Source organism: Mobula hypostoma, chromosome 23 (assembly GCF_963921235.1).
Source record: "Mobula hypostoma chromosome 23, sMobHyp1.1, whole genome shotgun sequence".
In the NCBI taxonomy this organism is placed as follows: domain Eukaryota; kingdom Metazoa; phylum Chordata; class Chondrichthyes; order Myliobatiformes; family Myliobatidae; genus Mobula; species Mobula hypostoma.
The window spans coordinates 31,575,154-31,597,368 of NC_086119.1; the positions used below are offsets into that span (position 1 = coordinate 31,575,154).

At 42.9% G+C, this 22,215-nt stretch overlaps 1 protein-coding gene across 1 annotated transcript in view; it reads right to left on the minus strand.

The window, feature by feature from the left end:
* LOC134336744 (cytosolic arginine sensor for mTORC1 subunit 2) overlaps nt 1-21,316 on the minus strand; it is a 195,793-nt gene extending 174,477 nt beyond the window's left edge. Inside the window, exon 1 of the mRNA XM_063031165.1 lies at nt 20,975-21,316. Within this exon, the coding sequence (XP_062887235.1) occupies nt 20,975-21,087 (113 nt within the window). The 5' untranslated portion in view covers nt 21,088-21,316. The remainder of the gene's footprint in view (nt 1-20,974) is intronic.
* Nucleotides 21,317-22,215: the final 899 nt, after the last annotated feature.

Here is a 22,215-nt window from a genome sequence, read left to right on the forward strand (position 1 = left end):
CGTCAAAACACCACGCTCTCTGTTCAAAAAGTTTTGCTGTGTGATTTTCCCCACTTCTCTCCACAGGTAAGTGTCGAATGTATCTGAGGCATTACTGCGGCGCCCAGTTCTACAGCCTCCCCATCACTGAAGACCTAGACAAGTACTCTAGGGTGGAAATTAGGAATGGCACCTGAGATTCCTCCAGGAAATCTCCTGACAAGACCAATCCTATTTAACCTGGGCCTTTTGGCTGTGTTGCCAGAAACAGGATTATTACCGCTGACATATGTCGTGAAGTATATTGTTTTGCAGCAGCATTGTGTAAAAGTGAGAGGATCCAGGAATTCTAGCTGATTTTCCTTTCCTGTTGCCAGGCACCATTCCTGCCGTTCACATCCTCGGTTAACTAGTACTATTAATTACCACTACTCCATTAACAAGGAAAATCAACCAACTCAGAACCCACTGGGGAGTTAAACTCTTCCAGTTTCTACCGTGGCAGTTCCACAGGGACAATAATTGTGCTACTAGATTTTATAAAAAGGCCCATTTAATATGTAATTATTTACAGTGTAAAGGAACACACCATCTCACATTCTGGTGCTTACACAGGTTCACATCCAGAAATACTCTTGCCACAGATGGATGGTCTACAAATAGCTGAGTTATTTTTACCACTGTTACAGCATTGCAAGACAAAAATCACAAAGCTCCTGATACCATTAATGTGATTGATTATCGAGAAGTGCTACTTTCTAAACCATAATTTACATGATTTTCCATTGCCTGGGTCCTACCTTGCGTTAAACCCCGTTCCCCTACCAATCACTAGCTCATCCAAGCAAAACCTCACCTTCTCTATGTGGTAGGGAAATTCTAGGCAGTTTCTAGAGTCGGTTACATGGTCGGCAGAACATTGTGGGCCGAAGGGCCTGTAATGGGCTGGAGATTTCTAAGTTCATTAGTCTTTCTTCTCTCCCCCCCATCTTAAAAACTTTGTTTATATCTTTTCTCAGTCTGAAAAGGAAGTCATTGATCTGAAATGTTGACCCCCCCCCCCACAGATGCTGCAAACACTTAGGTAAGTATCTTGTGCATTTTATGGGTTTATATGGGCTTATATGTCCAAAGATAAACTATCTCGTTATTATTCTTATATTAATCCTATATGTGATAGATGTCATTCCCAGATAGCTTCTTTAACTCACATGTTTTGGTCATGTCCTTTGTTGGAAAAATACTGGAAAGATATTTTTGATATTATTTCAACGGTTTTGAATACAGAATTACAACCTCACCCAGTTACTGCTATCTTTGGATTACCAATGATAGACTCAAATCATTTAACCTCTTCAGCTCGTCGGATGATTGCATTTCTTACTTTAATGGCTAGGAGATCCATTTTGCTGAAATAGAAAGAGATTAACCCTCCTACTGTATTTCACTGGTTTTCACGAACTATGTTGTGCTTGAATGTGGAAAAAATTAGAAGTGTGGTTTATGACCCTTCCATTAAATTTGAAAAAACTTGGAGGCCATTTATTCAGCATTTTCATATGATGTAATTTGACCATTTCCAAACTCATTTTACTTCTCTGTACTGTTGGTCGAGAGGAATGGAGTCGTTGACACTAGGGTTTGTTTTGCTGCTTTAATCTTGTATTTTAAACCATATACTCCTCAGAATGTAGGGTTTATATCGCAACTAGATTTTAAACATTCATCATCAAAAGTCCCCACCATCTGGGCTACGCAGTCTTTCTCAAATCAGGCAGGAGGTGCAGAAGCCTGAAGTCCCACACCACCACGTTCAAAAACAACTACTTTCCTTGAGCCAGTTGGTTCTTATAACAATCAACAAAACCCTAATAACTTTGCAATAAAATGCATTTAGCCAACAATATGACCACTTTGCAATAAAATGCATTTCTGCTCTGTGTTTTCCTGTAAAATCTGAATTTACATGCAATAAGGAAGTAAATAAATACAATTTGTTTCTCCAACTTGCATTTCTTGATGTTATGTACAGACAAGACAGAAAATTATGATACAGAATACTTTAAAGGAATGGTGCAACCCCACCCCCCAACTCGGCCATCATAATCCGAGGGTCACCTGTATGCTCAAGATCTTCTCGACAGTCATGAGGAAAGTATAATCCATCACTGACAACACAACAGCCATTAAGTTTGCAGTATGCTCCTATGTACGACCTTGGGGTAATGGCATATGTTTTTTGTCACAGTGTGCTGGAATCACAACGATAACTCCTGTGCTCCTCTTCAAAATTTGACCCTTGGGATATTCCCGTCTTCCACACTAACCTCAAGCCACATCACAGGTGGACCACACCTGAAACCGAGCACCTTCGACAGTGCGGCACTCCCCAAGTACTGTACAGCAGAGCCCGCACAACAGAGCGGGGCAGGGGGTAGGGTGAAGATTGGGAGCCAAGATGGGCAGTAACAAACCCACTCTCTTACCCCCCCTCTTTTCCAGCTGCTGGAGCACACACATATTGATATGCCAGAGGAAAACTCACTTGCAATCCCCATCAGCAATAAAAAGCCACCTCCACCACTCAGGGACAGAGGATTGAGGGCTCAAGACTCATAAGTACGGTACTTCTACCTATTATATTCAATTAATTTTTTTACTGTCGGCTAACCTAAAATGTACCAGTAGTTTATGACCAGAACAAATAAGATGCCCTTTCATTCACTGATAATCTTTATGCACTTTAATCTGAATTTATTTACAAATCAGAGGCCATTATTTGCCCACTTATTTAAACCTAAATTGCTTGAGAAACCATAGGTTCCCAGTACCCACACTTAAGATCTCCTTTCTATATGGAACTCATCACTAAGCCACCAAAATGGAGTCCATCATCAACAACCCCCACAATCCAAGTCACGTCCCCTTCACACTACTAAGTCCCACACCACCAGGTTCAGGAACAGTTTTTACCCTACAACCATCAGGCTGAGCCAGCAGAGATAACTTCAGTCACCACTACTCTGAACTACAACCTACAGACTCACTTTGAAGGACTCTTTAGAACTCATGTTTTCAGTATTATTTTAAATTGCAGTTTGCCTTCTTTTTCACGTTGGTTGTCAGTCTCTGTCCATTTATGTATAGCTTTTCACAAATTCTACTGCATTTTCCCCCCTTCACAGCCCTGAAAGAAAGTGAATCTTACGGTAGTGTTGGTAACATATATGCACTTTGATAAAAAATTTACTTTGAATTCACTGTAACCCAGCATTCGAGTAGCTCACACACAAGAAAAAAACACCTGAAAATCTATAAATTTCATTCCACCACAGCAGTCATCTTCCAGCAGAACTCTCGGGGTTGGGATGCTCAAAGCAACAGCAGCAAGCCGAAGCAACACAGCAGGTTGGCAGACCATGAAGGAAGTAAATATGCAAAGACCTGTTGAGAAACGGCTTGCCAGGTCCTCCATTCCTTTTGTTAAAGTTGACTTACTTCCAAAGCAGCCAGAAAGCTTATGGTAACTAGTGACTATGAATTGCTGAGTTAAGCAAACTGGCTATTGTGCGCACTGTCAACAAGACATCACGGTTATGAGGTGGACAAAGACAGATTGATGGGAGGACATCACTCTACGCCACTGAAGGAGGGCTGCCAAAAAGCAAAGTGGCCTCAGTTCCGATATACCACATTATTCTTGACTTACTTGGCGTGAGAACAAGCTAAATCAACAACCAGGCTCTTGATTAGTTAGGGCATCAAACGTCACAGGGGAAAGGCAGGAAAATGGGGCTGAGGGGGCAAATACATCAGCCATGACTCAATGGGCCAAATGGCCTAATTCTGCTCCTAGGCCGTAGGGTCTTATATAGAGCACTTAGTTTGTGGAGTTCATGCAATGAAACAGCAGGAGGACAATTTTCATCAGCAATGGATGGTCTTCCATCTGGACCTGTACTGGATCCCCCTCTTCCACCACACCACCTCCTGTTTCAATCAGTGGGACGGAACCAAGAATAACATAATGTGGCAATCACACAGCCCTTCTGAGAAAGAAACACAAATTTAGTGCCTTCCTGCAATACCCACTCACTCCACCCCCAACACGACGTTACCCATTCTGACTGAATGCTGTCAAGCTACATCAGCTGTGTCCGTCTCCACAAATGCCCTCTGACCTGCTTTCAAACATCCATGGAACAGGACTTTTTTTTTGTATACTGTACGTATTTCAATGACATTTTTTATACTGCTGCCAATTCTGATGAGTGACCTCCAATTTCAGAATCAGTCACTTGCCTTTCAGAGACACAAAGCAAGATTTGATATATTCGTTAAGAGTTTTACCTGCGATTTCACATCTATTTAGAGACTGCTTAGAATAGCCATATAGAAAAAGAAGCAGGCAGAAAGAGAAGTAAACGAGCCTGTTCAGCAGCTGGTCAGTAATCTGGCCTCTCTCCAGACACCCCAAACCATAACATTACAGAACAATCAATACGTATCTATTGAAAAATTTCAGCAGCTCCAGCTTGGATCTCTAAGAGAGGCAGTTAAGGACAATGCAGCCCATGAGATGATATTCTTACTGGGTGACAACAAAACTAGCTGTCAGTTCACCAGGGGATTTGGAAGCCCCCTCTGAAGAGGCTTCAGGTTGAGATTTTTTTAAAGGAAGATTTTCCTGCCATTCAGGAGTGAGATATGCCAACTAGTGGAGTGGTGTCGCAGCAACAGCCTGGCACTCAACGTCAGTAAGACGAAAGAGCTGATTGTGGACTTCAGGAAGGGCAAGACGAAGGAACACATACCAATCCTCATAGAGGGATCAGAAGTGGAGAGAGTGAGCAGCTTCAAGTTCTTGAGTGTCAAGATCTCCGAACACCTAACCTGGTCCCAACATATCAATGCAGCTATAAAAAAGGCAAGACAGTGACTATACTTCATAAGGAGTTTGAAGAGATTTGGTATGTCAACAAAAACGCCCAAAAACATCTATAGATGTATTGTGGAGAGCATTCTGACAGGCTGCATCACTGTTTGGTATGGGGGGGGGGGGCTACTGCACGGGACCAAAAGATGCCGCAGAGGGTTGTAAATTTAGTCAACTCCATCTTGGGTACTAGCCTACAAAGTATCCAGGACATCTAGGAGCAATGTCTCAGAAAGGCAGCGTCCATTATTAAGGACCTCCAGCACCCAGGGCATGACCTTTTCTCACTGTTACCATCAGGTAGGAGGTACAGAAGCCTGAAGACACACACTCAGCGATTCAGGAACAGCTTCTTCCCCTCTGCCATCCGACATTGAACCCATGAACACTACCTCACTTTTTTAAGATATATTATTTCTGTTTTTGCACGATTTTTATTCTATTCAATAAACATATAGTGTAATTGATTTATTTAATTTTTTTCTTTCATATTCTCCATTGCAATGAACTGCTGCTGCTGCTAAGTTAACGAATTTCATGACACATGCCGGTGATAAACCTGATTCTGATTCTGAAATGCACTATCTGCATCCTAATCATACTTTTAACTTGTTTTAAGGCCACCACTTGTGTAAATAACAGAAGTGGTGTCACATATTGTACTTTAAGGGTGTGATGAGGAGCACTGCCATACATGAAGTAAGGTATGTAATCTGTACAAAACTTAATTCAGTTCAGCTGGAATTTAGAAAGTGTGATGTCAGAAAAACCCCTGAACTTTCAACTTAAATCAACATTCTTTGTATATTTGAAATCACTACACTTTTCAAAAATATGCAGTTTGACAAATTTGGTGGATTTCTATGGCATGAGGCACAATTGAACTAAACACATTTCAGGACAGAACTTGAAAACTACAACAGCAAACAGGGACAAAATCAAGACCACCCAAAGTGTTTCATTTCTCATGTTCTGTCAGGTCACAAGCACTTCTCCCAAATATGCACCACTTACAGCTTTGTCAGCTTCTTTTTAACAAAACCTTTCACTCCTCTTCGTCTCATTTTCGTTTCGCACACTCTCATATCTGTCTCCCGCATACTCCCACTCTCCTTTCAGTCAGAAATAGCCCCTTTAAGAAACTCAACTCACACCACCAGGCTCAAGAACAGTTACTACCCCACAACCATCAGCCTCTTGAACAAAGGGGATAACTTCACTCACTTGCCCATCCATTGAGATGATCCCACAACCAATGATCTCACCTTTAGGACCCTTTACCTTGTTACCTCATGTTCTCGTTAATTATTACTATTTATTTATATTTGCAATTGCACAGTTTGAAGTCTTCTGTACTCTGGTTGATCTTTCATTGATCCCGTTATAGTTACTATTCTATAGATTTGCTGAGAATGCCCACAGGAAAATGGATCGCAGGGCTGTATATGGTTACATTTGTATTTTGATAATAAAATTTACTTTGAACTTTGAAACGTGCCGGTTCTAGTTCTGAAGCATATTAGGTAGCCACATTGTCACCAAAGCTACCCCCCCAAAAAAAAAATTCAGAATTAATTAAATATTCCTGCTTTAGAATTCATTCCAGATTTGAGATCATGGGGATCTGTTTTCAGAATCATAGTGAAACTTGACAGCCACAGAGACAAAGGCAAGATGGAGCAAGCAAGAAATTCAAGCAAAGAATAGGGAAGGTAGGTTTTAGACGCAATGACTGAGAGGCACAAACCTGTCATCACTATGAGGTGGGAGAAGCTCAGTGAAATAGAGAAACACAGATTCATATGCAAAAAGACACCAAAGGAATTAAGCATAGAGAGAGACAGAGGCAGCTACTGGCCATTCAGAGACACAAACCGATCAGTACATGCATGTATTCACGTAGACTCCACCACCCAATGAAAGTTAAATTATTTTTCTGCAGAGCTTCAGAAGATTTCCCCCTCCACAGCTGAAGTTAGGGTCACAGCAATGTGAACACGTTTTCTCAAATGCACCCAATACCACTCTATCCCTAATTACACGAGGAGATCAAGATGCAGACATTACTACAGGTGTGGTCTCACCAACACCCTGCACAACTGCAGCACGACGTCTACCTTTTATGCCCTTTGCCCTTTCAAAGAGAGAGCCAGTCAGTTTTCCCGTCAGTATTTTACACAGATTCTTTTTCGTTTATTTAATACCAATGCTTCTTTTCACTTTCCTCTTGCAATGGGAGTTCAAAGCAGACAATGGGTGAATTCTGGCCTCACTGATCAAATAAACTTGTAATCCTAAACGCTGGTTCAAATCTAAATGCTCCCTAACCCGAGCAAGTCAACTATCACTCAGCACACTGAAAAGTCCTCCACGGTGAGGTAAACATTCGTAGGTTTTACCAATGTACTACAAAGTATTTCCAACTAAGAGTGTCATGTACTTTCATTGTTAAGTCAACAAGCCATAAGCAAGACACCAGTGACTCTCATTAAACATTAGTCAGAAAAGTGACATTTAAATCTCAGGCTTCAATGTCACTTTGTGTATGTTATGCAAATGTACAAAGCCTATTGGAATGAGTTTTCAGGATGCGGTGAAACTAGATCTGTTGTATCAATATTTTTGCTTAGCATTCTCCAGAGCAACTCCATTAAAAAATTATTCAGGTAAACACCTGAAGTTAGAAAGACTACATTCAGTTAATAAATTAGGATTCTATTAAAAGAAACTGTCAGAAGGATAAGGTGTCAAGATTGAAGGACAACGGAAAAGAAAGCAGATACTTGAAATTCAAAATAAAGCAGCAAATGTGGAAACACTTGGCGATACACACAAAATGTGTCCTGAAGAAAGGTCTCGGCCTGAAACATTGACTGTTTACTCCTTTCCATAGATGCTGCCTGGCCTGCTGAGTTCCTCCAGCACTCTGTGTACGCTGCTTGGATTTCCAGCATCGGCAGATATTCTCTTGTTTGTGAAACACTGAGTGAGTCTGGCAGCATCTGTAGCAAGAGACAGCAAGCAACACACACACACAAGAGAAACTGAGTAACCAGTCAGGTTGAAGCCAAGAAAAGAAACTGAGTTAACCAAGATTAATCCCTTCTCTTTGGTTCCAGCTGATATAAATATTTACTTTTATATAGTCGCTCTCAAATCCATTTTGGCACTTCCCAGGCACTTTACACACAGTGGCAACATTATTAGGCATAACTGCTTGTTAATGCAAATATCTTACCAGCCAATCATGTGGCAGCAACTCAATGCATCAAAAACATGCAGGCGTGGTCAAAAGGTTCAGTTCAAACATCAGAATAGGGAAGAAATGTGACCTGAGTGACTTTGACTGTAGAATGTTTGCTGGTGTCAGACGAGGTGACTTGAGTGTCTCAAAGATCGGCTGATCTCCTGGGATTTTCATTCTTGAGAAGGGGTTCCTGACCTCTTTCTATGCCTTGGACCCCAACCAGTAACCGAGGGGTCTGTTGACCCCAGTTTGGGAACTCCTGCCCTAGTTACTCAAATAACCATGCGTTACAACGGTGGTGTGCAGAAGAGCATTTCTGAACGCACGACACCTCGAACCAGAGTGGGTGAGCTTCAGCAGCAGAAGACCAGAAACGTACTTAAATACACTCAGTGGACAATATTAGGTACAGGAGCTACCGAATAAATTGGACACTGAGTGTATGTATGTGTTAGTTACATAAGGAAGTATTTAAAGCTAATAAACCCTGTAACACAAAACAATATCGTAAAGTCTCATTCCCAATGTTAATAAATGCTCTGATGTTCATTAAAATTCAAATCAGAACACAGAATTTTAAATGGGCAATTTGATTTATTATTGTCACATATACTAAGATTCAGTGAAAAACGTTGTTTTGCCTGCCATCCGTACAGACCATTTCACCACATCACCAGTACATTGCAACAGTACAAGGGTGGGATGCCTTCTACGATACACCAATAAACATTGGTGAAAATCCATGGGGACATGATGAATTCTGTTAACCTCCTGAGGAAGTAGAGGCACTGGTACGCTTTCTTGGCCGTGGCCTTTGCATGGTTGGATCTGGACAGGCTATTAATCTTCAATCCTCTGAACTGATGAATTGGTGACCAAGTTTGCTTTACAATTAACTGTTTCCTTACAATTGACTTTGCACCAAGAAGAAGCCTAAAATAATGAGAAAATATCTAACACACACTGCAATTGTTAACAGAAAATACAAATTAATGCTTAAAGTAAAGCTTAGTGTGACGGAAGATCGCCCCATGAGGTTATGTCCTTCATTTCTTCCTCTTGTTTAGAGAACATAAGAAATAGGAACACCCGCCATTCAGTCAGAATTTTATTTTATTTGAGATTCAGCATGGAGTAGGCCTTCCAGCCCTTCGAGCCACGCCTAACCATGGGGCAATCTACAATGACCAATTAACCTCCCAACTGGTATGTCTTAGGACTATGGGAGGAAACCCGTGCGGTCACTGGGAGACTGTACAAACTCGTTACAGGGATCAGTGGGAATTGAACCCAAGTCACCTGGACTGTAAAGCATTGTGCTAACCACTATGCTATTGTGCCGCCCCCAAATTGGATTGATATGGCTGTGGACTACCTGCTTTTGCCCATAGCATTTCCCTGCTATGCAAAAATCTATCCAAGTATTAAATATTTTAATGAGATTACTGCTTCCCTGGTCATATAATTCCACATATTTACTACTCCCTGGGAAATGCACTTCCATCCCATCTTCAGCTTGTCAACTGTTCTGAAGCCTTTATGCCGCAAATCTGATCCAATCCCTCCCTACCCAAGATGAATGGCTTCCTCCACTAGGGCTCTCTGTATCAGCCAGTTATTGTTATTCAGACAGATTCGCTGCATTTTGACACACAGCAAAAGCAACGACGAGATAATGGATGGATAACCTGCTCAAAGCAACACTGGTGGCTCTCCATCTGGCCTCACCAGGTAATGCCATCTTAGCATTCATTTGAAGAGGTCTAGAATACAAGAGCAAGAATGTGATGCTGAAGCTTCATAAGGTACTGGTGAGGCCTCACCTTGAGTTTTGTGAACAGTTTTGGGCCTCTCATCTCAGAAAAGATGTGCTGGCATTGGAGAGGGTCCACAGGAGGTTCGCAAGGATGATTCCAGGAATGAAAGGGTTATCATATGAGGAATATTTGATGGCTCTGGGTCTGTACTCGCTGGAATTCAGAAAGATGAGGGAGGATCTCATTGAAACCTTTCCAATGTTGAAAGGCCTAGACACAGTAGATGTGGAAAGGATGTTTCCCATGGTGGGAGGATCTAGGACAATAGGGCAAAGCCTCCGGATAGAAGGGTGCTCTTTCAAAACAGAGATGCTGAGAAATTTCTTTAGCCAAAGAGGGGTGAATTTGTGGAATTTGTTGCCAGATGCAGCTGTGGAGGCCAGGTCGTTGGGTGTATTTAAGGCAGAGATTGATAGGTTCTTGATTGGGCGCGGCATCAAAGGCTATTGGGAGAAGGCCGGGAACTGGGGTCGAGAAAGAGATAGGAAAAAAAGGATCAGCCATGATTGAATGGCGGAGCAGACTCGATGGGCTGGATGGCCTAATTCTGCTCCTATGTCTTATGGTAATGATTGCCACACTCCCCCTCGGCCAGGTCCACCACTATCTGCTTCCCACACTCACTCTCAAATAGTTCACAGGGAAATCATGGTATGTAACAGCTAAAGGTGACTTTTAAGTAGCATTAAGGTATTAATAGAAATAAAGTCCAATATCCCAGAAGTATTGCCAATCCATCACAACCAAGGTCCCAAGCATGTAGGTTTTGAGATCTTTCCTGTATTTTGGTTGGGATAAGTATTGGCTGGGTCATGACGAAGAATTCACCACTCTTCTTCAGACAAAATCAAGTGTCTCTTCTATCTATTCAAGAGAGCACATGTTTCCCCCTGTTTGATGACACATTCAAGACCCCTGCCGACCCTCAGCACTGCACGCAAGTGTTGGTCTAGATTTCACATTCAGCTCCCTGGAGTAGGACTTTAACCCGCAACGTTCTTGCTCGTTAAGAGAGGTATCTTCTGAGCAGGGAAACACGATGCAACTTGACATAGCAGTCGCACGAGCTTGGCTCCAGTGGCGGGGGGGTGGGGGGGAGTGTGTCTTTCACTCAGGACCTGCTCAGCTCCATTCCAATTCATAAATGCAATCTTGACAGGTAGATCAGGGTTGCCGTGACAGAGCCTTTCCAGCAGGGTAGCCCTCTACACTTGCTGTATTACTGTGCATTTACCAGGGGGCTTAGGTCAGCACATTTTAACAACTAGAAAATTCAGCAAGCAAAGCTAGCGATGGAGACAATGGACTGATAGCGATCTACACGCCAGCTGTCAGGGTTTTTGGAGGTGTGCGGTGGGGGGAGGGAGGGACCAGTCAACATTTGCTGACACAGAATTAGCCCTCCTCAACCTGCTTGTCACTTTGGGTTCCGCAATCCACTTGCTACCCCCAAGGCAAAAAAGAGAGAAATCTACTTCTCTATGCTTCTGTAAGAGGATGGGAAAGTGAAATAGGGAGCAGTCATCTATTAGAATTGTGTTCAGAAGAATCACTTTTGCAAACACGAGGAATTGCTGCCTGGCCTGCTGCGTTCACCAGCAACTTTGATGTGTGTTGTTTGTCAGGTAGTACATGTTTTAAGAAAAGCATCTTGGCTGTGGCTGTGTTAATAACGTACCTCTCAGGCAGAAGTCCTGGGTACAAATACTAGTCCAGAAGCCCATACATAAACCTCAGGGAGGAGGTACAGGAGCTTGAAGGCACACACTTAACATTTTCGGAACAGCTTCTCCCCTTCTGCCATCAGATTACTGAATGGAACAGAGACTACATCACTACTTGGTTCTCTTTTGCACCTACCTATTTATTTTTTTTATTTCTTATTGTAACTTTTTTTTTGCATACTGTAGCATATCTCCCGACACATCAGTGATAGTAAACCTGATTCTGAAGATCAGGGCTCACATTCCAACCCTATACTAAGGGAAAGCTGCACTATTAGATTTGGTGTCAGCTTTCAGATCCCGGGGCCTTCAGCTAAGGCCCGGTTTGCACTCTGCAAGGAATGGAAATGCTCAAGCCGCACTATTTCAAAGAACATTGGAGTTAAACCGGAAGTTCCACCAAATAATAACCCCTCAATCAGTATTTCTGAAGACATTAACTGGTCACTTTGGTTAAGGGAGTTTGTTACATAAATTGGCTACAGTAAATCCTACCTACTTCAGCATGAAAAAGTACCTCACTGGCAAGAAAGTGTAAACACAAATCTTCCTTCAGAATTAACCTCATGCATCAGATTAGTGTAAAATTCTAAATTTTCCAACCTTCAGAGTTCCACAAGTTTGATTCTTCCAAAGGATCTATCAATCACTGAAGTATAAAACCCAGGTTACTCCTTGTTCTCAGAAGCCTGGGCCATTCTAGATTCGCCACATTACTTCTTGTAGTGTTTGCCTGCATGAAGCCATTTCTATTCGCCTGCTTTGTTTGGGCTTATATTGAAAAGGAGAGGCCTGCTGCTTTGCACTGCAACACCAGGCAATTTTTCTAGGAACAACATAGCTAAAGCATTAACCTCAAGTCAGCCATTTCTCAAGTGGTAGCACTTCTGCCCCCAGAAGGTTGCAACCTGAAACCCAGTGCTGAATACAAGGGCAATACAGCACAAAGGGGGCACTGTAGCACTAGAGATGCCATGTTCCAGACGAGCCATTACACCAAAGCTAGCATCTCTTCACCTAAACGAAAACATAGGTGTATGACCAGGCACCCTGCAATCACTGAACACTGGCAGTGTATCTGGCGGCTGCTTGTAGAATCTTGCTGAGTACACACCAACTACTTTGCCACACTGAGCTCACTTCAAAATTTCATCAACCTCTTGTTAAGTCTCTCAGATGCCCCATAAACTACTACAGAAATTGGACTTTATCATTTCACAGTCCTACATTCTGAGTAAAGAGCTTTAAACAATATCATGACTCACAGGCTGGGTTCTAATACTGACAGCCTGATTCTCTGACCAGCCTAGACAGTCAAGTCAAGTCACTGTTTATTGTCATTTCAACCATAACTGCTGGTACAGTACACAGTAAAAACGGGACAACGTTTTTCAGAACCATGGTGCTACATAAGACAATACAAAAACTACACTAGGCTACAGACCTACCCAGGACTGCATAAAATGCACAGTACAGGCACTACAATAAATAATAAACAAGACATTAGGCACAGTAGAGGGCAGTAGGTTGGTGTCAATCCAGGCTCTGGGTATTGAAGAGTCTGATGGCTTGGAGGAAGAAACTGTTGCACAGTCTGGTCGCGACAGCCCGAATGCTTTGGTGCCTTTTGCCAGATGGCAGGAGGGAGAAGAGTTTGTATGAGGGGTGTGTGGGGTCCTTCATAATGCTGTTTGCTTTACGCATGCAGCGTGTGGTGTAAATGTCTGTCTGCCTAATTCCAGCCAGGATTAGGGAATTACCCTTGAGGTACATTGCCCACTGATGTAAGGAATAAGGAAAGAAGAATTTTTAAACATTGGGCAAGGTCAATTTTTAGTCAACAGTCCTCATTAATGAGGCCATTCTGAAGTCCAATTGCTATTAACCAGTGGTCTCCGGGTTGGGGTGCACAATTCCCTTGGATGGGAAGAGAAGCAAACTACAGGAGGTCCTCAAGGCTTTAGTAACATTGAGATGGTTTGTAGTACAGAAATAGGCCGTCGGCCCATCTAGTCCATGTCAACCTGTTTTTCTGCCTCGTCACACCTACGCATGCCTGAATCACAGCTCTGCATACCTCTCTCGTCCATGAACCTATCTAAACTTCTCTTAAATGTTGTAAATGGAACCCACATCTACCACTTCCACTGGCAGCTCTTTACACACTTGTGCCACTCTCCGAATGAAGAGGTTCCCCCTCAAGTTTCATCTTTCACCCTAAGCCTATGATCTCTGCTTCTAGTCTGACCCAACCTCAGTGGAGAAAGCCTGCATGCATTCATGCAATCTACACCCCTAATAAATTTTATACACCTCTAAGGTCTCTCCTCATTCTCCTACACTCTGGGAATAAAGGCCCGATCTAGCCAACCTCGCCCTATTACTCGGGTCACTCGTCTGAGTGCTACTGGTACCATGTAACCCAGTATGATCGCATGGTCGGGTGGTCGGCGACTAAACCGGCTCCCCCGCCAGGCTGGCCTGGTGAGGAGGGTGGAGAGACACCCTGCAGGATGAAAAACAAGACCTGTCAAAGGGCGGATGAACCATCTCGTAGGGTCAATGGCCATCTAGCAAACATGTGCCGTGAAGCGCAGAAAGGGCATCCCTTGCATCGAAGCTTGGTCTGGCCATTCACTGCAACAGAACTTCCCCCAGCCGTCTTGGACCCCACCATGCCGCTGGATCTGGGACGGGACGTCCAGAGGGTGGGTCTGGACCTGTGCAATCCCCTACTCACCTAATATCCATTCACGCACACGCTGTTCCTTTCTAAGGAGTGGGGTATAAACCCCACTACCTGACTGAAAGGAACCATCATCATCCTATGGGATGGATAGCCAGAGAGAGAGAGAGAGATTACTCGGGTCCTCAAGCCCTTGGGTCTTGCAACAGCCTTGTAAATTATCGCACTCTTTCAAACTTAATATCTTTCCCATAGATAGATGACCAGAACTGTAAATTTGACCAATTATTTTATACAACTTCAACATAGCATCTCAGCTCCAGTACTCTGCACTCTGATTTATGAAAACCAATGTGCCAAAAGCTTTCTTAACAGCCCTGGGTAGGAGGAGTGAACGTCGACTCAGACCATGAGAGGCCTGCGTCGGGCATTTTCATACCTTACAAGGCGCAGATTGGACAGTCTGTGATGCTACTTTCAAGGAATTACGGATCTGTATTCCCATTGTTCTACTGGGATATTCTACCACACAGCTCAGCAGGAAAAAGAGATCTGGGAACAAACTTTAGTTAGAAAGTTCAGAAAAAAAGTAACAAACACACATTGCCACAGTCCTCTGACTACTAAAAATCTTTGGATAGGTACAACTCCACAAGAGGAATAGCCTATCTGTTAGTATGAGCACAAACTTCAAGCTTTGCAAATTATCTTTCTTTTAACCTTACTAATCTTGGCAGCAAAGTTTTCCAACAAAGACTAGTTGTTTGCCATCCCAGAAACAGAGAAAAACATTAAGGCAAATCTTCAAGGAAGATAGTTTCCCAAAACTGAATCCCCAAAATAAGGGTGTGGGGGGGGGGGCGCGGTGGAGTTGGCAATTTATACATGATTTATACTCCAGGAGTTACGGTAATTCTTCAAACCCTAATCTTTAATGGCAAGAGAAAAAAGTAGACATAAAAGCTTTTGTTTATAAGAGCTTCTTAAAGGAACTAGAAAGCTTCTATATACTGTAATAAAATGTAAGAAATCTAGTTAATCATTTCATACTTATTCTCTCTGTGTCAATAGAACACTATTTCATCACACAATGCTCTGTAAAGTCTGCAGAGAAAGACAATTGGTTATGGCATTATTCAGATGTCACAAGTGCAAAGAAGACATCTCTGTGGAACAGAGATAGCTTTGATGTTTACATGAATGCCATGACAATGTAACATGACAAAAACAATCTGCATTTTCAGTGTTTATTTCAGTGCTTGGATGTGCATCTTAAACAAGTAAAAAGCAAAACTGCCAAGCCAGGTTGAGAAAGTCACTTCACTAGTATAAATGCTTCAAATCTTACTTTACATATCCAACCCTCAGAGCAACACCCGTCTGCCATCTCCTGACTTCTTATTTGCTTCTCCAAGTCAAACTTTTGTTTCAAATTTTTAATTTGGCCTTTAGTATCCTCCTTGCACAAACTTCCTGGAAGACCTTAACTCCTGCCTCACCATATCGCAACAGAAGGCACTCTCACCCTGGGGTTCAATGGCTTTGGGTTGTGTTTAACACTCCACTTGGTTTAAGGTTTTCACTACTAGGATTGCCAGCTTTTTGTCAAAACTAACAACTTCTAAATCAAGGACTCACAAGGCCTTTAAGCTCCAGGTAACAGACTCCATTGAAATATTCACACAACACAAAGTTACACATTACAGAAAATAGAGCCCCTCAGCACACCACATCCATGAAGTACCTGCTTTTATACAGGCTGTCCCTGGGGTGCGAACACCCGACTTGTGAGGATCCCTACATACAAATGACCCCCCCCTGTAATATTGTTAAATACAAAAAAACTGACGCGTGTACATATATTTACTCAAATACCAGAATTAGTTTAAATCCGTCTTATGCCATTCATTACAATATTGTGGAGATGAAGCTACCATATTAAGTGACAAACAAGAGAAAATCTGCAGATACTGGAATATTAAGTGACTTCTATTTTCCTACTTATGGACAAAATCAACTTCTGGTGGAAACAGAACCTGTTTTGATCCATGTATATGGCCTGTATGTCCCAAAGTAAAATGTTATTATCACCATACACATCCCTGAGATTCACTTTCCTGTGGGCCTACTCCGCAGTTCTGTACAGCACTTGCTCATGATGTTGTACAACACAAAAACAGGCCCTTTGGCCCACTATAACTATGCTGATATTACTGTCAACTTAATCTATTAGCCCCCATTACAATTATCTTCCTTATCTATTCTCTCTCCTCTTAAACACAGTCTTTGCATCTGATTCCACCACCTCTTCTGGCAGTGCGTTCCAGATATCAACCATTCTCTAAGATCCATAGGTCCAGAGACATCAATGCCCTGTAAAGTCCTCCCACAGGTCAGGCTCAGTGAAATAGTAAATGAAAATCAAAAAGCTGTCAGTGTGACTTAGTTCTTCCCGTCCACTACGTTTTCCGAGTTATTTAGCTCTTTGGAGTCTGCTCTGATGACAGGACTTTCCACACTGATGCTTCTGATAGGTCTTCGGTCTTCCTGAACCAAGATGTCCTCTCCACTACAGCAAATAGAGCCCTTAACCATTTATCAGCGACTCCCACTCCCTCCGATCCAGGGTAGTGCTCCTGCATACTTACCTTCAACCACACCAGTCTTCGTCTTCAAAGGGACTGTCCTCAACTTTTTCTCAGCACCTTCACTGAGATTCCATCAGCAGACTCATCTCTTCTTCCCCACCCAACATTCTGACAATTCCCCTCACTTCGCCATGGTCCAATTATCCATCTCCAATTTTCCTTATGCCGTGGAAGGAAGGCATTTTATGTCCATCGGGTTCGAGCCAGCCAACAGAGCAACTCCATTACCCAACTAATTTTCCCTGTGACACATTCGAATGAAGATCCACCACCCGGATTCTGCTCCTGACCACCACACCCAGGGCAATTTTGAATGATCAATTTGCCTACGAACCCCTGTCTTGGGGACGTAGGAGGAAACCGGAGCAACAGGAAATCTCAAGCGGTCCCAGAAAGAACGCAAATTCCACGCAGATCCCTGCAACTGCGAGGCCACCGTTCTTCCAGTGAGCCACCCAGTATTTTCACCGACCCCCTCCTCTCACCCCATTTCCCCCAGCAACCGTAGAAGCAGCGCCTGTCTCTCACACTGGCAGGGAAGCACCCAGCCTTTGGCAACACTAGGACAATTAGAGGGCGCAGACAGCAATGTGGAGAGAGGCACAATTATTGTTTCAGGCCAATAACCTTTCATCAGAAAGTGGCCAAATTAGATGGCAAACAGGTTTTAAATTGGATAGACATCTTAGTTAGGGTGAAGGGCCTGCTTCCGTGCTTTTTAATTCTGTGACTACGGAAGAGGAGGGTTGGATGGGATGAAGTAAATATTGATGATAGGTTGGAGACCGAGACTAGCCGCCCTGACACAAGTGGGAGGTTGTGTAGGCTGAGCTAGGGAGATGAAGGACTGTCATTCAGATGATTGCTAAGATATAGATACAAATAGGAAATAATTTTAAAGAGAATAAGGGAGAGAAAGAATGTGCCACCATGGTAATAGTTAAAGTTTGATCTGTAATGTTTACCTGCTTCTCTTTCTAGATGATGCCCAACCTACTAAACCTTTACAAATTTTTCTGTCTTTTTAAAAAAATTACTGTAGATCCTTTTGCCAAAATTGTCCGATTGTGACACAGAATAATTTGCTGATTTCAGTGTTAAGTCACGAGGTCTGAAGCGTGTCAGCCTGGTGCTTTGTTGGACCAGTGCAGAAGGTTAAAAGAAGAAATCAGAGTAGGAGTGGTGGAATGGAGAAGTGAAGTGACACGACAATTAAAGCTTAGAGTCACCCTCACAGAAGGAATGGAGTTCTACCTACTGCGTCACAGACTCACCGTGTGAAGGAGACAACATTATGAGCAGTGAAAGCAGAATTTTAAACTGGAACAGAAAATGAAAGGCTTCACCTTTTCACATTGTTTGCTCTCTCTTCTCGGCAACTTAAATCAGGTGTAATTGGCACCCTTTTATGGTTTGGGTGAAAGGTCTCTCGTTAAGGCTAGTAATCCCTCCCCCAAATAAGTCTACATCTTCCTTGTTTTCACTCCACAAATCGATTTGCCACTATGCTGAAACATTTAGAGCCAATAGAGAAGGAAAGAACTGGTTTGTTGGTTTCAAGAAAATTATATACTCTTACCAACCAGGCAGCAGATACACACACAAAATGCTGGAGGAACTCAGCAGGCCAGGCAGTATCTGTGGAAAAGAACACAGTTGATTTTTCAGGCTGAGACCCTTCATGGGGTCGGTGGTACTTTTTTTTCCCATGGATGCTGCCTGGTCCGCTGGGCTTGTCCAGCATTTTGTGTGGGCTGCTGGTTTTCTCCTGTTCGTGACGAGGCACAGGAGTCTTAGGTCCCACATCATCAGGTTCAGGAGCAGTTATTGCCCCATGACCATCAGGCTACTGACAGGGCATGGACATCACTCACCCCAACTCTGAACCGATTCTACAACGCACAGACCTGCTTTCAAGGATTCCTTACAACTTACGTTCTCGGGTTTTTTTTTGCAATCTTCTTTTGCACATTAGTTGTTTGTCAGTCTTTCTGTAGTTTTATATTTTCCCTGTAAACGCCCGCAAGAAAATGAATCTCAAGGTAGTATATAATAAAATATAGGTACTTTGACACCCGCTCCATTTTCCACAATTATTCCGTCTCCAGTACTTTCTGCGCATCTGCAGTGCTTGCTCTGGCGATTGCAAATCGACCCCCGGCCAACTGGGTTTTAGAAAGCATTTCATTACAGTTCCGGCCCTTCTCCGGATTAACAACTCCCTCACCACTCCCCACCGATCCACTCTCTGGCCGCTGCTGCTCCTCATACACTTTGAAAGTTGTGCTTCAAAGGACGTGACTCCGGCCCTGCTGAAAGGCTGGACACCTCTTTGCTCTTATTCCAGTGCACTTAGTGACAGAAAGTGGTTCTCTGTCTCATGTGCACCTCAACCGTACACTTCTGAATAGTTAAAGGTCTCACGGTTGCTTGCAACTCCCGCGGCCGTTCACCCACCCCAAATCAACTATAAGCATTTTGTACGCAAGTGGATGCTGAATTAGGTAAATACTGTAACGTCCGTTTCAACCGATCACTGCAGCAGGAATCTAACCGAGCCAACACATACTGCTCGCTCGTACCGTTTTGCGTTGCACTTTACAAACTGCATGCATTTGGAAACGCAGTGACACAAACCAGACAGCCCCTTAAAACGAATCAAAGGCCAGCAACGCCGACTGTCAGCCCGTCCTGCTTTTTGCATAATATCGCCCTGATTTCTCTGGAGCAAAATAAAAGTGCGTGCAACAACTTCTGAGAAAAATTTGTTGCACAACTTGCACCCCATCGTTGCGGAATTAAGCTAAAGTGTGCATCACGCCAATGTAAAAAAAAATCAGATCTGTTTACTTCGCTAACAGAAATTTTAGCTGCAAGATCAACTAGCGCTATATTAAACGACCTTTTTTTTGCAATCAGTTTGACTTTCCGGCTGGAACTCTGGGTTGTCATTAAGATGAATTAACTCTAGTTACATTTCTGGTCTGACAATAAACTGTGGGCTGTTCCGCACATGGAGGCCAGGCAACAAATCATAAAACACTATATATTAAATACCTGGGAGGGATTTTTTTTAAAAAGCGAGCATATCCACAAAGAAGGGCAGCTTGATCAAACAGAATAAAAAATCAGATTAGCGCGGAAGGTTTAAATTGAAAGAAGAGCCCCGCTGCTAAATGTCAGCTAATATCTCGTAATGTTCCGAAAGTTATTGAGAAACCGAGATTCCTCCAGTATCTGCCGATGCCTGTGCACTTAAACAAAGGCGATCAAACTCTGAACTGGGATCGCCGTACGTTCAATAAACCGGGATACCAAGGCATGGAAAGGGTTGTCTTTAAAATAGTTAACATGCAATCGTTGTGATTTTACAATTTTAAAAAGGCCAAGAAACAGATTTCTTTTAGGGCAGGGGGGTGGAGATCGCTCATTTAAAGCAGCTCCTGGGAGATCAGGTGTCATTGCAATATAGCCGGCTTTCTGTGCTGATCTGGGTGCAGACTCCCTCCAACCGGCGCTGCCTGGATACTGCCCTGTGCCCCAGAAGCCGGGTTCCTACAACAGCCGCTACTCCAGGTCCCGAAATCAAGAGCGGAATGTCTGACCCGTTTTCATTCACAACTACCACCCCCCCCCCACCACTTCCCGGCCTGCCGTTTATTTTAACTCCACTTTCCCGCTGTGTTTGAATCACATTATCCATCTGGAGATGACAATGACTGTTGCAGTAGGCCGGGATAAGTAGATAGATCACTGCCTTTTTAACAGTTCCAGTCAATGCGATTACCTTTTATCTTGCCTCTCGGTGTCTCAGCAATGACATCAACTGTTGTTTTTCTCCTCCGGTGCAGTTTCAATTTAAAGACAGGAGTACAGGAGTCCCAATTAGATATTGCGCGTTTCTCGTTTTATTTTTTAAAAATTCTGCTCCACTTACCTTGTCTTTGAAGGCAGGAAAGCAAGTTTTATTAATCCGTGAGTAAACAACTGGATGCCGTCCTTGGCTATACTTGCTACTTTCAGTCTGTGTTCTAAGATATGCAGCTCCATCTTTTCCTCCTTCTCATTTGTGGATCATCTAGTTGAAAAGCCTGCGAGACCCCGTCCTTATATGATTACCACTTGATCTGCAAATAATTTTTTTTAAAGTTCCTTGAAAGGAGGAGGAGGAGGAGGAGGAGGAGGAGGAGGCAGGAAGATTAGAGAAAGAGAGGAGGTTGGGTGGAAGAAGCAGCGATCTATCAGCATGCAGAATAATGGTCCCAGCAGTAGTCGCTGTAGCCCGGGCAGCTGGTTACAGTGTAACAAACAACATGCCACTCAAGAGGCAGTCTGTCCGCAATACGCATGCCTGGCTGCCAGGCCACTCTGGGAATTGTAGTCCTAGTGTACTGCGCATGTCAAGTGCCGGAATGGTTGCAGTGCTATTGGAGTTGGGGGGCAGGGTTTAAAAAACATCTCTTCTGAAATGCAAGGTCGTTCTTGCTGACAGTCCAATTTTGCATTAAACAGACACCCAATACCTGGTGCAAAGCAGTGTTTCAAAATGCATCGAAAAATGGTTCTAAGTGCTTAATAAGCTTCAATGCTTCGACAATATTAGATGTGGTTTTATTTATCTTACATCTGCCTTTTAAAAAGATTACCAAACCATTTAATGCCGCGTTTCCGTGTAAGTTCTACATATTGCCTCAGAAACAACCTCTTCCAAGGTGTGAGTTGTTCAGCAGTCTGAAGAAAGAGCTCTTTATTTCTGTATTTTAAGCTGCAATTTCCTAATCACTTAGGAGCACAAAATGTTTCTTTTTCTATTAAGCCTCGCTGACAATTGTTAATGAATATGACAGCTTGTCAGCCAAGATACATTAGACATTTTAATACATTGTAACTATTAAAATGAACAAAGAAAATGGGCGTTGTTGTTGCGCTTTTGCAACTTCACATGAAACTTTGTACCTACCACGAACTGAAAGATAAATAAAAAGAGCAAAGTGAGAAAATGCTCTACTTTTGTAAAAAGTGCGTTCTCGTGTTTGTTTGCTGAACATGAATATGCTCCACTGAAAAAGAGTTCAGTAGATTTTATTGTTGCAGAGAAAATGCTAACACTGCACAGCGGGCAATACAGCACTTGTGGAAAAGAGAAAGCAAATCACTGAGTGTGTGGGAGGAAGATCT